The 12,746-nt window shown below is 40.9% G+C and overlaps 1 protein-coding gene across 2 annotated transcripts in view; it reads right to left on the minus strand.

Annotated features, from left to right (window-relative positions):
- Window positions 1-3,531: 3,531 nt before the first annotated feature.
- The window catches only part of Smu1 (SMU1 DNA replication regulator and spliceosomal factor), a 30,147-nt gene continuing 20,932 nt past the window's right edge, over window positions 3,532-12,746 (minus strand). For both annotated transcript variants that reach the window (XM_090330103.1, XM_090330105.1), the window contains exons 8-12: window positions 11,471-11,598; window positions 10,577-10,703; window positions 7,075-7,242; window positions 5,084-5,236; window positions 3,532-3,898 (exon numbers count right to left, since the gene is read on the minus strand). In XM_090330103.1, the coding sequence (XP_090186229.1) occupies window positions 3,800-3,898; window positions 5,084-5,236; window positions 7,075-7,242; window positions 10,577-10,703; window positions 11,471-11,598 (675 nt within the window). In that variant the 3' untranslated portion in view covers window positions 3,532-3,799. The remainder of the gene's footprint in view (window positions 3,899-5,083; window positions 5,237-7,074; window positions 7,243-10,576; window positions 10,704-11,470; window positions 11,599-12,746) is intronic.

Consider the following 12,746-nt stretch of genomic DNA (forward strand, 5'->3'; position numbering starts at 1 on the left):
TCAGTTCGGTTCAATTATCTGCCCATTGTTAATAGGTTCTAAGACTTAGGGGTTAGGAAGAAACCACCCATGCACTCCTCTCCCAACTCAATTCTATAGATTGTAGTGAGGAAACTGATAGCAAAATTCAAACGGGTAGGCAGTAGAGAAGAAATGGAGCTTCTGTGAGAATTGTTAATGTAAAAATTTGTGGTCTGTGCATTGATCCTGGGATTGAGTTTGGCCAGGGCATGCACCTTTCCCTTTTTTGCTTAAGGCTAGTGCTCTACCACTTGAGCCACAACTCTACATCCAGCTTTTTTGCTGCTTAGTCTCAGACTTAGCTGCCTGGACTGACTTAGTCTCTTGAGTAGCTAGGATAACAGACATATTAAGTTGCTGACCCAGATCTTCATTCTGTGGTTCTGAGAAAACTGAAGTTCCTGCACCTGAGATTTGTACCATTTGCTGTAGAAAGACTGCCTTCTTATGAGTCTTTTTTTTTTTTTTTTTTGCATTTTTTTAATTGTAATTAGTAAAAAGGTTACATGATATTTGCCAGATAGAAGGTGCATTAATTCACGTACCCTTTCACATGTCTTGGTACTTATGAGTCTTAAATTTCAAAACTAGGAATAAAAATAGGACAAGTTCTCAGGTATGTGTTCAGCTTTTTTTTTTTTTTCCAGTCCTGGGCTTGGGCTCAGGGTTTGAGCACTGTCCCTGGGTTTTCTCAAGGCTAGGGCTCTACCACTTGAGCCACAGCACCACTTCTGGCTTTTTGCTACATATGTGGTACCAAGGAATCGAACCCGGGTCTTCGTGCATGCTAGGCAAGCACTCTACCACTAGGCCAAACTCCTGGCCCGTATCTGTTCAGCTTTATGTGGCAGTAGAGAAGAGTCTGAGCCCAGACCGTAATATCCAAAGCACGTTAGCGCATGCCTTGTTTTAGAATAGTTTGATTTCTGGCACCCAGCTTGCATCAGGCGCCTCCCCCCTCCCCCCCCAGTAGTCCTGGAGAGTGAACTCAAGGCTTGAGCACTGTCTTTAGGCTTTCCTTAAGTGCTCTACCACTTGAGCCACAGCATCACTTCAGGCTTCTCTATGTATGTGGTACTATGGAATTGAACTTTGGTCTTTGTGCATCCTAGGCAAGCAAACTCGTGGCCCCTGCATCAGCTTTTACTAGGTAGTCCCTTACAAAACCAACAGCCCAGGAACGTTAAGGGAAATGGCACTACTATTGGAAGTTGGTCCCAATCCCCACTATTTTGTAAGTGGTTCATCTTCCTAGTCCTGGACCTGAGCCAAGTGGGCAAACAGGAAGCAGACTTGTGTAGTCACAGGCTCTGATGTAGGGTCTGGATTTTCAACCTTCAGCCTTGGAGGGGATTGCCATCTGGCATTTAAGAAAAGCCAGGCAAGGCCAGACACACCAGTGGCTCTTGCTTACCTACAATCCTAGCTACTTAATTAGGAAGCTCACATCTGAGGATCCCTGTTAAGCCCAGATAAGCAAATCTGATTCATCTCCAACTTAACCAGAAAGATGCTGGAAATGGAGGTTCAAGTGGTAGAGTGTTAGCCCAGTGAAAAAGCTAAGCAAGAGCCTGAGCCTGAGTTTAATTCCCAATTGCAGTCACATATGTGTTAAAAAAAAATAAGCGAGGTTCCTATTAAAAAACCAAGTTTGTACAAAATGAAAGATTAATACTGCCTGGGAAAAGTATACAAATTCGTTTTAATTTTACAGTTACGACCAATGCATTCTCACTTAAAGGGAATACCCAACTGAGGTCCCTGCCTAATCTCTATACTACCAATCTGTGCAGTGCAGTTTACTTTGCTAGGTCATGCTATGATCCTGCAAAGATTCCTTCATGTCAAAGTCCTTCATTCCCAGCTTTGTTTTGTTAACTGGTTAGTTTGATAAGGGTCCAGGCAGTGCTTCAGCCTCCCAAGTGTTTCCTGCCTTCAAAGAATGTCAGTGTAAGGCTGGGGATATTTAGCCCTATGCTAAACAGTCTTCAAACAGTGGTAGCGGGGTGATAACTTTCCTCTTCCAAACTTAAACTTAGGCATGCCGCAAGCAGCAGATCACCAGTTGTGAATAAAAAAAAAGTGTCAAGTGAAGGCTGAGTTAAAGCCCATTATCACCATAAAAACTTTTAAACAACTCTTTAACTGGAATGGTAAACTACATTTTACATTAGTTCTATCCTAATGACTATGTTCAAATCCCATGAATATTTTTGACATCAGGCAGTGGGAAGTTGGCCGCATAAGATGGCTGGAAAAGGGGCTGGGAGTTTGACCCAGTGGTTAAAGTGCTTGCCTAGCATGCGCAAAGACCCGGGTTCAATTCCTTGGTACCATATACATACAAAAAAGCTGGAAGTGGTGCTGAGGCTCAAGTGGTAGAGCTCTAGCCTTGAGAAAGTCCAACGACAGTGCTCAGGCCCTGAGCTCAAGCCCAGGACTGGCAAAAAAAAAAAGATGGCTGGAAAAGAATATTTTGTACAGCAGCATTAAGAAAATCTAGCCAACATTGAGTAGTATCTGCCAGGTACAGGATTCAAATCACTTAAGAACAAAAAACTTTCCCTTTTCTCCATTAGTTTGTTCTTAAAGGGAGGCATAAAAAGCCTGAAAATAGCCAGGTGTGGTGGCTTATGCCTGTAATCCCAGCAACTCAGGAAACAGATTTGGCTTAAAGCCAGCCCGAGTACTAAGGACCAAAGGACCAAGAGACTCATCTCCAATTAAACACTAGAAAACCAGATGTAGTGATGTGGCTCAAGGGTAGAGCAGTAGCCTTGAGCTGAAGAGCTCAGGGACAGTGCCCAGACCCAGAGTTCAAGCACCATGACCCCAAAAAAGGGGGGTTGCCTGAAAATAAGAGTCCTACACATCATTTTTTACTTTTTATTTTTTTAAATTTTTGCAGCACACGAGTTTGAATTCAGGGCCTCCCACTTGTAAGTACTCTACAACTTGAGCTATTCTCCCAGGCCTACATCTTGGTAGAAATCCATGTTTTATTTTTGAAATGTTTTTAGCTGAATATTATCATTACAAAAGACTTAAATTTCAGGTTCCTTGTCTAATTTTTCTTTAGAACAGCATATTGGGCTGGGGGTGTAGCTCAAGAGGTACAGAGCTTATCTAGAACTACAGCAGCACATTTTCAGTGCCAAACCCTCCTCCACATTATAGACAGATGCCAGAACTGAGTCTCAACTGATCCTGCAACTATTTTCCAACCAGATGAATTGGCCTGACAGTATGAGAAGGCAAAATGAGCAAAAAGGGCAGTGCCATGAAATCATGATAGTTTTTATGTCAGTCTGTCCAACTGCTGTCAATATGAGCCTAGGAATCGCTTGATAGACCTGAGACTTAAGGATAACGAATTCTCTCACCTATTCATGTTCAGTAAACATACTGACTAGATGAATATTTATTTACAAAGCATCTAGAAATGTGTAATTTATTAACATCTTAAAAAAACAGCTACTGAATATGGGTTATTTACAAGTTTTATGTAGTCAGGATTTTGATGATCAAAGTTCATCTTTTTTTTTTTTCTAGAAATATCAGTATTTCAAATCTTCAGGCAGATTAATGTCTGCCACAGAAGCAAAAAAGCCCTAAAATCTTAAAAATAGATTTTTAAATGGTAACAATTTTTAAGAGTGTAATTATTTGTGGTTAAATGGGATAGTTTTTTTTTTTTAGAAATCTGACCTGAAAAAACAAAAACACACAAGTATGTTTCATTGAAGTACATGCTTCAAGCTCTGTTTTTAAAGCTGAATCAGGGTTTCCAGAGCTTTAGGAGTCCATCTTCACTATAGGTAGCAATCAGATTCTGATGAGGATGATGTGCAATACCAATCACATCCTTCTCGTGAACCTGATGGGAAAAGCAGAGTGCAAGTCTTAATAAATCAATCTAAAGAGATCTTAAAACTTTACACATTCCAAATGACACACCTAAAAGACAGAGGATATGCAACTCACATGTTGTACCACAAAAAACTTTTGGTAGAGAGCCTGCTGTCCCTGAATGTAAACTCTAGAAAAAACCCTTTTATTGTGTTAAGCCCCTGGCATTTGGAGACTTTCACACAGGTGGCATTAATTCCTTGTCTGACTTTAATAAGAGCTAAAAGTGTAAAACAAAACAGGGTCAGGAGTTTGGCCTAGTGGTAGAGTGCCTGCCTAGCATGCACAAAGCCCTGGGTTCGATTCCTTGGTACCATATACACAGAAAAAGCTGGAAATGGTGCTGTGACTCAAGTGGTAGAGCACTAGGCCTTGAGAAATTCCAAGGACAGTGCTCAGGCCTGAGTTCAATTACTGCCAAAACAAAACCACCACCTAATTAGCTAGGACAATAGAGACAATAATATGCTTTCCACATGATATGGAGAAAAGTATCTGTTACCTGTCAATCCTCAAGAGGAAGAAATGGCTAGATAGGTTCTATTCCCTTCTGTAATTATATACACACATCCCTATCTACCTGAAGCTCAGAGGGTCACTAAAGGATGATTTTTCCTGGCAAAGTAGACAATTTTCTACAATTACTTATGATCCCTTATTTTTACTTGAGTGGTAAAATACCTCCATTACACTCTTGTTTTTTCATATTTAAGATTCACAATGGTAATTACGTTTGTAGAAAAAAAAATTATATGTAGAGAGTAGGGGCCAGGAGTTTGGCCTAGTGGTAGGGTGCTTGACTAGCATGCACAAAGACTCGGGTTCAATTACTTGGTACCACATACATAGGGGGAAAAAAAAAAAAAACAAGTTTTGCTGAGGCTCAAGTGGTAGAGCTCTAGCCTTGAGAAAGTCCAAGGACAGTCAGTGCTCAAGCCCTGATCTCAAGCCCAAGACTGGCAAAAAGAGAAAATGAGAGTATTAAGGCATTACCATATACATCCAATATGCAGCCCACTTCAGTGCCAGAAGCCTACAGGCAATGGCTTAGGGCCAGTTTGCTCTGTCATGGAATACCATGAGAGGCTCAAGGAAATAAAGTCCAAATCCATGCATTACCACAATTTCTTTAGGTGACCTTAGTAATACTTACTGTCAAAGTTCTCTCCAGCTTGCCTGTGACTGTGCTGAAGCAGTAGAGCACAAAGTCTTCCCCTACACAATAGATCCATTCACCACGAGGAGAGAGAGCACAGCAAACAAAGTCACCACCTTCTCTTTTACCAGAGCTGAAGCTTCTGACAATCTAGACGATATCACATCCAAGGGAAAAACAGAACAAAACATTGGTTGAAAGAGCTTGTCTACAAGTAGCACTTTAAGCCCCTTTTCCCCCTCTTAGGTGGTTAGAGACTGAAAGAGAATGCTAACTTCTACTGAGATCTGACATTTTGAAAATGCATTTTTGCCGGGCACTGATGGCTCACATCTATAACCCTATCTACTCAGGAGGCTGAGATCTGAGGACAGTGGTTCAAAACCAGCCTGGGCACAAAAAGTTCATGAGACTCTAATCTCCAATTAATCTCCAGCAAATCGGAAGTGGCACTATGGCTCAAGTGATACATCCCTAGTCTCGAGCTGAAGGGATAGTGCCTAGGCCAAGAGTTCAAGCCCCACAACTGCTCCCTCCCCCCAAAAATAAATAAAGCTGGGCAATGGGAGCACATCTGTGTAGTCCCATGGAGGCCCAAAGCAGGAGGTTGAAGCTGTTCTGGGATATATAGCAAGTTTTTCTTCGAAATAAATGTTTAGAGGTCAAGCAGAACACTATAGAGTATATTCAGTTGATATACTGGGCAGCAGTGGTTCTGTGCAGTGGTCTAATACTGTAGAGTGGCCATCTCAGCCATGAATTCTTTCTTTTATTTATTATTATTATCATTATTATTATTATTATTGCCAATCCTAGGGCTTGAACTCAGGGTCTAAGCACTGTTCTTGGGCTTTCTCAAGGCTAGAGCTCTACCACTTAAGCCATAGCACCACTTCTGGCTTTTTCTATGTATGTAGTACCGAGGAATCAAACCTGGGTCTGTGCAAGCTAGAAAAGCACTCTACCACTAGGCCAAATTCCCAGCCCCTCAGCTATGAATTCTTTTTTTTTTTTTTTTTTTTGCCAGTCCTGGGCTTGAGCTCAGGGCCTGAGCACTGTCCTTGGACTTTCTCAAGGCTAGAGCTCTACCACTTGAGCCTCAGCACCACTTCGGCTTTTTCTATGTATGTGGTACCGAGGAATCGAACCCGGGTCTTCATGCATGCTAGGCAAGCACTTTAACCACTAGGCCAAACTCCCGGCCCCTCAGCTATGAATTCTTAACTACTACTTTTTTAATTATAGGAATCGAAGGACAAAAAGTGAATAATATACACCAGCCCATAGGTCTTCTCCATGCTCAGCAGGATCCTCAAATTCCCAGGCCAACACACGTTTGTGACCTGAACCCTGACACTGCTAATGCCCCAGTGCTTCATCATGGCCCCCTGAAGTTAAATTCCTGGGAAATCTTCATATCAGAACACAGTTGCCCTTCTCCTTTGAAAGCTCCACTTTAGTGGAACTAAAGGTAGCTATACACTGCCCCAGATTCACACACCACATGTTTCTACCTAACACAAAGATTGCTGCCAGCTTAAAATATTCTATATCTCTGGCTAAGAGTTTGGCCTAGTAGTAGAGTACTTGCCTAGCATGCAAGACCACCAGGGTTTGATTCCTCGGTACCACATACAAGAAAAAAAGCTGGAAGTAGTGCTGAGGCTCAAGTGGTAGAGCTCTCCCCTTGAGAAAGCCCAAGCTAAGGCCCTGAGCTCAAGCCCAGGACTGGCAAAAAAAAAAATGTTGTATGTGTCTAAAAGAGGTTTAAAGACAGATCAAAGCCTTATTTACCCATAGGATAAAAAAGGTAGATCATAGAACACAAATATCCTGGAGAAAGGAGGTTATTTCTGAACTACTAAAGCAATGTTTTGTAGAGCTACAATTTAAATGTCTGAAAAATTAAAAAAAAGAAAGCTTTCATGTATACAAGGTGGAGCCACAGCAAGCTGGGCCCCACTCAGGCGCACTTCCTGAGCACTCACCTGCCCTTGCATGTTCATGATGACCACCGTGTTTGATCGGTTGCACACCACAAAGTGCTCTGGGTTTTTAGGAAGAAGAATCACACTGTTGACTGTAATGTCTGTCCCTGCAGTGCTGCCCAAGGACTTAAAGGTATTCGAACATTCTGTTGTCTTCATATTCCAGATCTACCAAACAAAAGTTGAAGACTTCTAGTTTCAAGGCTTAGAAAACAAGTAACTACAAAGACTAAAATTAATTCTTTAAAAAAGCTTATTTAACTTTAAGATCAAATACCCAGTATTCTCATGTATGTAGCAAGCATTCGTCTATTTGTTAATCAACATAAACATTAAAATCAAAGCATTTTAAAAGTCTATATTTTTTTGTATTTCTTTTTTTTCTTTTTTTTTTTTTTTGGCCAGTCCTGGCTTGAACTCAGGGCCTGAGTATTGTCTTTGGGCTTTCTCAAGACTAACGCTCTACCACAGAATCACTTCCAGCTTTTTTTTCTATGTATGTGGTACTAAGGAATCGAACCCAGGTCTATCATGCATGCTAGGCAAGCACTCTACCACTAGGCCAAACTTCCGGACCTTCTGTATCTTTTTCATAATATGTTGCCCATCTTTTATGTTAGTCATTAACACTGCTATTGTTAAAAACAACCAGATGCCAGGCATTATGTCTGTTGAACCCAGCACCTGATAAGCTGAGGCAAGAGGGCAGTGAGTTCAAGAACAGCTTGGATTACACAGTAAGAATCTGCCTTCAAAAAAATTAAAGTTGCAAGCTGGCATGTGGCTTAGTGGTAGACTGCTTGCCTAGCGTGTACTATTCCTCAGTACCACATAAACAGAAAAAGCCAGAAATGGCGCTGTGGCTTAAGTGGTAGAGCACTAGCCTCAAGCAAAAGAAATTCAGGGATAGTGCCCAGGCCCAGAGTTCAAGCCATAGGACTGGCAAAAAATAAAACAAACTAAAATTGGGCTAGGGCTGGTGGCTCAAACCTGTAATCCTAGCTACAACATTCAGGAAGCTGAGATTTGAGAATCACAGTTTGAAGCGCCAGCCCACACAGAAAAGTTTGTAAGACTCTTATCGCCTATTAATCACAGAAAACGCCAGAAGTGGTGCTGTGGCTCAAGTGGCAGAACACTAGCCTTACACCAAAAGGAAAAAAAAAAAAGGCTCAGGGACAATGACTAAGACCTTAAGTCAAGCCCCAGAACTGGAAAAAAAATGTGTGTGTGTGTGGGGGGGGGGGGGAGAATCTGCAAGTCTACCCTTGTCTGATAATCAACACCAAATAAGGCCTTACCATTCGATTCTACCATGAAAGTTCTGACTTGGTAGGTTTGAGGTGAGACATAGGCATGAGCAATTACTTTTTAGTCCCACAATAATTCCAGTGTTTGCCTAGCATCCATGCAGCCCTGGATTTGATTCCTTGGTATCACATATACGGAAAAAGCTAGACGTGGTGCTGTGGCTCAAGTGGTAGAGCACTAGCCTAGAAAAAGGTCAGGGACGGTGCCCAGGTCCTGAGTTCAAGCCTCAGGACTGGCAAACACGCAAACACAAACACACACACACACCCCACTACCACCACCACCAGAAGTCACAAAGGCTGGCATGTAAGAGGATCCATGAAGCATAAGCCACCTGACCACTTGTGTTATTTTTTCCAGTTTCTACTTTATCCTACTAGCCTTTGATACCTGAAGGGAGTTAAACAAGACAGCCCTGAAATAGGAGATAAACTTAGAGAAGTGATGGATCAATAATTGTATGGCACTGTCCAGACACCACTCACTAAATTATAAAAACCTCTAAAGCACAGCTGTCATATTTCTTCTGTGACTAACACAGAGCTTGGCAAAGCATCAACAAACCAGAGGAAATAGCTACCCACAAGTTGTTCAATATAAACACTTAATACTTGCCCTAATCTTTTCTCTAAAGATTAGTTGCTTAGGACAAAAATAAACATGTCAACAATTAACATTCTAAGATTTCTTAGGGTTTTCATTATAAGCCAGACAGAATCTAAGAATGATTTCTAGGGGCTGGGAGTTTGGCCTAGTGGTAGAGTGCTTGCCTAGCATGCATGAAGACCCCGGTTTGATTCCTCATTACCCCACATACATAGCAAAAAGCTGGAAGTGGTGCTGAGGCTCAAGTGGTAGAGTGCTAGCCTTGAGAAAGTCCAAGGACAGTGCTCAAGCCCTGAGCCCAAGCCTAGGACTGGCAAAAAAAAAAAAAGTATGAATTCTAGAATGACATCTTTCAAAATGCATTGTACTCATAAATTGCTTTGTTGAATAGCAACTACTGTGTACAACTAATAAAATATTTTTAAAATAGTGGATTCCAGGCCAAAAAAAAATCAATGAGATGCTTTGCCCCTTATACTGCATTAGAGGAGAGACTATAAAACAAAGAAGCCTAGACAAGTCAATGGCACAGATGAGTTGTTGAGTCCTACCTTCCTAACACAAAAAAGGCAAATCCTATGACTAAAGTTCTAAAAGCATTTTGCGTATTTCTATAACCATCCCATGGGAGAGTACATGTACTCTTACTTTCAGGTTTGTGGTTAAATATGTAATCAAGAACAATTTCAGATTTTAGATCCTCTAGCACAAAGCATTTGGCTAATATAAAGCAATTTAAATAGAAACAGGTCACAAAGAAGTATTTCAAAAATTTTTCTATTTTCTACTTCAGTTTCTCATACCTTTTCCAGGAAATGAGACCTTTTCTTTAAATAACTAAACATTTTAAGATAAAAGCCATCATTTCAGTTGAAACCTGACCTCTTCCATTCCTCTATACATGCTAGGGAAGACCTTAAATTTGAGAACTTTAGGTGAAGTTTTGTGACATATTGTATATGTAGTACTAATGTCAAAAAGAAATGTGTTATCTTTCCATTAAGTCTTGTAAATCTGATTATTATTTACAAGATAGATTTTACCACTGTGTGTATCTGAAAGGGAGAACACTGAATTTTTGAATTCCACACCCTTCCTCTTTTTCGTTTTTCCTCCTCTCTCTTTTTTTATTGGGTCATGGGGCTTGAACTTTGGTGCTGTCCCTGAGCTCTTCAGCTCAAGGCTACTGCCCTACCCTTGAGCCAAGCCCCACTTCCCCTTTTCTACAGGTTAACTGGAGATAAGAGTCTCAGGTCCTTTTGTGCCAGGGCTGGCTTTCTACCTTCATCCTCAGATCTCAGCCTCCTAAGTAGCTAGGATTACAGGCGTAAGCCACTGGTCCAGATACCCTTCCTTCTTTTTCTATACATGATAAAGCTTGTTTGGACTGTAGAGATTTTTGGTCCTCAGTCCAATAAAAACTACCCAGACTCTCTTACCACGTCTCAACTCACTTTAATCATGACTAAAGTATGTGGTAAGACAAGAATTCCAACCACTATCATCACCATTATCATGAATGCAACCTCCTTAAAGAACAAAAGAAAAGCAGACATTCCAAAAGAACCAGTATCAAATACTTAACCTTTACAGTGCCATCAGAGGATGCACTGATTATATAATGTCCATCTTGTGTAAATGTTGCTTCATTAACAAAGGAGGAATGACCACGAAATTCCTTCAAGGTTTTTCCAGATTTTAAACCATGAATTCTATCACAAAAGGAAAAGAAAAACAGTATTTTACCTATTGTGGTTGGAGCTAAGTGCTGAATGAATATTCAATGAATTATAGAATTCTGTGCTATAATATTAAGGAAGCAGATAATGCAATTGTGACATAATCTCCATTGTTAAACTGAAACAACACTAAATTGTTCATAAAGAGTCTAGAAGAATATGTTAATATTACCACAGGTGGTTAATCTCAAGGACTGGACTCTAAAATCCTAGTAATTAAAGATTCTAAATCATCGAGCCTCAGATGGATCCCAGGAATCTATGGGTAGCAGGCTCTCTACGGTGATTATGATGCAAATGATTCACAGCCCACACTCAAACACATGAAACACGGCAACATTCCCTTTAGGACTCAAGTAGACAAAAGGATAGTACTGTGGGGAAATAAAGGCCTACTATACCATGTCTCTTCCTATCACCCCATCCTGATGAAGAAAAAATAAAGAATCACTTCGGTGCTGGGAGTTTGGCCTAGTGGTAGAGTGCTTGCCTAGCATGCATGAAGACCCAGGTACTGATTCCTTGGTAGCACATATATAGAAAAAGCCAGAAGTGGTACTGTGGCTAAACTGGTAGAGTGCTAGGTAGCCTTGAGAAAGCCCAAGGACAATGCTCAGGCCCTGAGTTCAAGCCCCAGGACTGGCAAAAAAAAAAAAAAAAAAAAAATCACTAGTACTTTCTATTTCTAAGGCCTCATTTTATCAAACCTAAGTGAGGAGAATTCTGGACTTATTACTTACCTGATTGTCTGATCAAAAGAGGCACTAAGGATCTGACTGCTATCTTTGGAGAAGCTTAGACAGGTGACGCCTTTACTATGTGCCCTTTCAAACCTCCTTAAACACTGTCCACTCTGAATCTTCCACACCTTTATTAAAAATAAAACAAAACTTAGAATATTCCAGTACAGTCCACAGAGCAATTAAGATGCAATGCTAATTCATTAATGTACCAAAACAGTATTAAAAATGTATGTTAACAGCTGAATATGATATGTCTGGATCACACAGAACAATGTCAGCTGATCCCATTGAAACTTAAAACTTTCTTACAAATTATTAAAACAAAAATTCAGGATTAGGGAACAAACTCAGTGATAATAAGGTTTACAGAAGGTCCTGAGCTCAACAGGGTGCCCAGCTACACTTTTAAGTCTGAAATGATCACTTATCAGAAACCATTGCTATTTCCTGGTTTTTTTTTTTGTTTTTTTTTTTTTTTGGGGGGGGGGGGAGGTCAGTTGTGGGGCTTGAACCTGAGTGCTCTTCAGCTCAAGTGCTCTACCACTATAAACCACAGGGCCACTTGCAGTTTTCTGGGGGTTAATCGGAGATGAGTCTCACAATCTTTGTGCCTGGGCTGGCTTTGAAGCATGATCCTCAGATCTCAGCCTCCTGAGTAGCTAGGGTTACAAGTGTGAGCCACTGGCTCCGGCTCCATTGTTATAGCTAATCTAACCTATGGAATAGTATAAGGAACTAAGTATAACTATAGCTAAGTAGTTATAAACAATTTCCTTTAAACAAACAATTAAAAGCCAGGCACCAGTGGCTCATGCCTGTAATCCTAGCTACTCAGGAGGATGTTAGAGGATTTAGTATAAAGCCAGCTCAGGCAGGAAAGTCCTTGACATTCTTTAATAAAGAACTCCCTCCAAAAAAGCTAGAAGTGGCACTCTGGGTCAACTGGTAGAGCACTAGCCTTATGTTGGTGGCTTCTATCTATAATCCTAGCTACTCAGGAGTCTGAGATCTGAAGAACATGGTTCATCGCCAGACCAGGCAGAAAAGCCCCTAAGACTCATCTCTAATTACCAAAATCCAGGGCACTGAAGCTGTGGTTAAAGTGGAAGAAGCACTAGCCTTGAGCAGAAAAACTCAGGGACAGCCCCCAGGATCTAAGTTCAAGCCCCAGGATTGGCATACCACACCAAAATTTAAAGCCCCAGTATTGACACAAAAATAAGGGAGAGAAAATATTTATAAGGTGTATTTGGGATATGGATCAAGTAGAACA

The sequence above is a fragment of the Megascapheus bottae genome, chromosome 3, assembly GCF_031878675.1.
Source record: "Megascapheus bottae isolate mThoBot1 chromosome 3, mThoBot2.hap1, whole genome shotgun sequence".
Taxonomy (NCBI): Eukaryota; Metazoa; Chordata; class Mammalia; order Rodentia; family Geomyidae; genus Megascapheus; species Megascapheus bottae.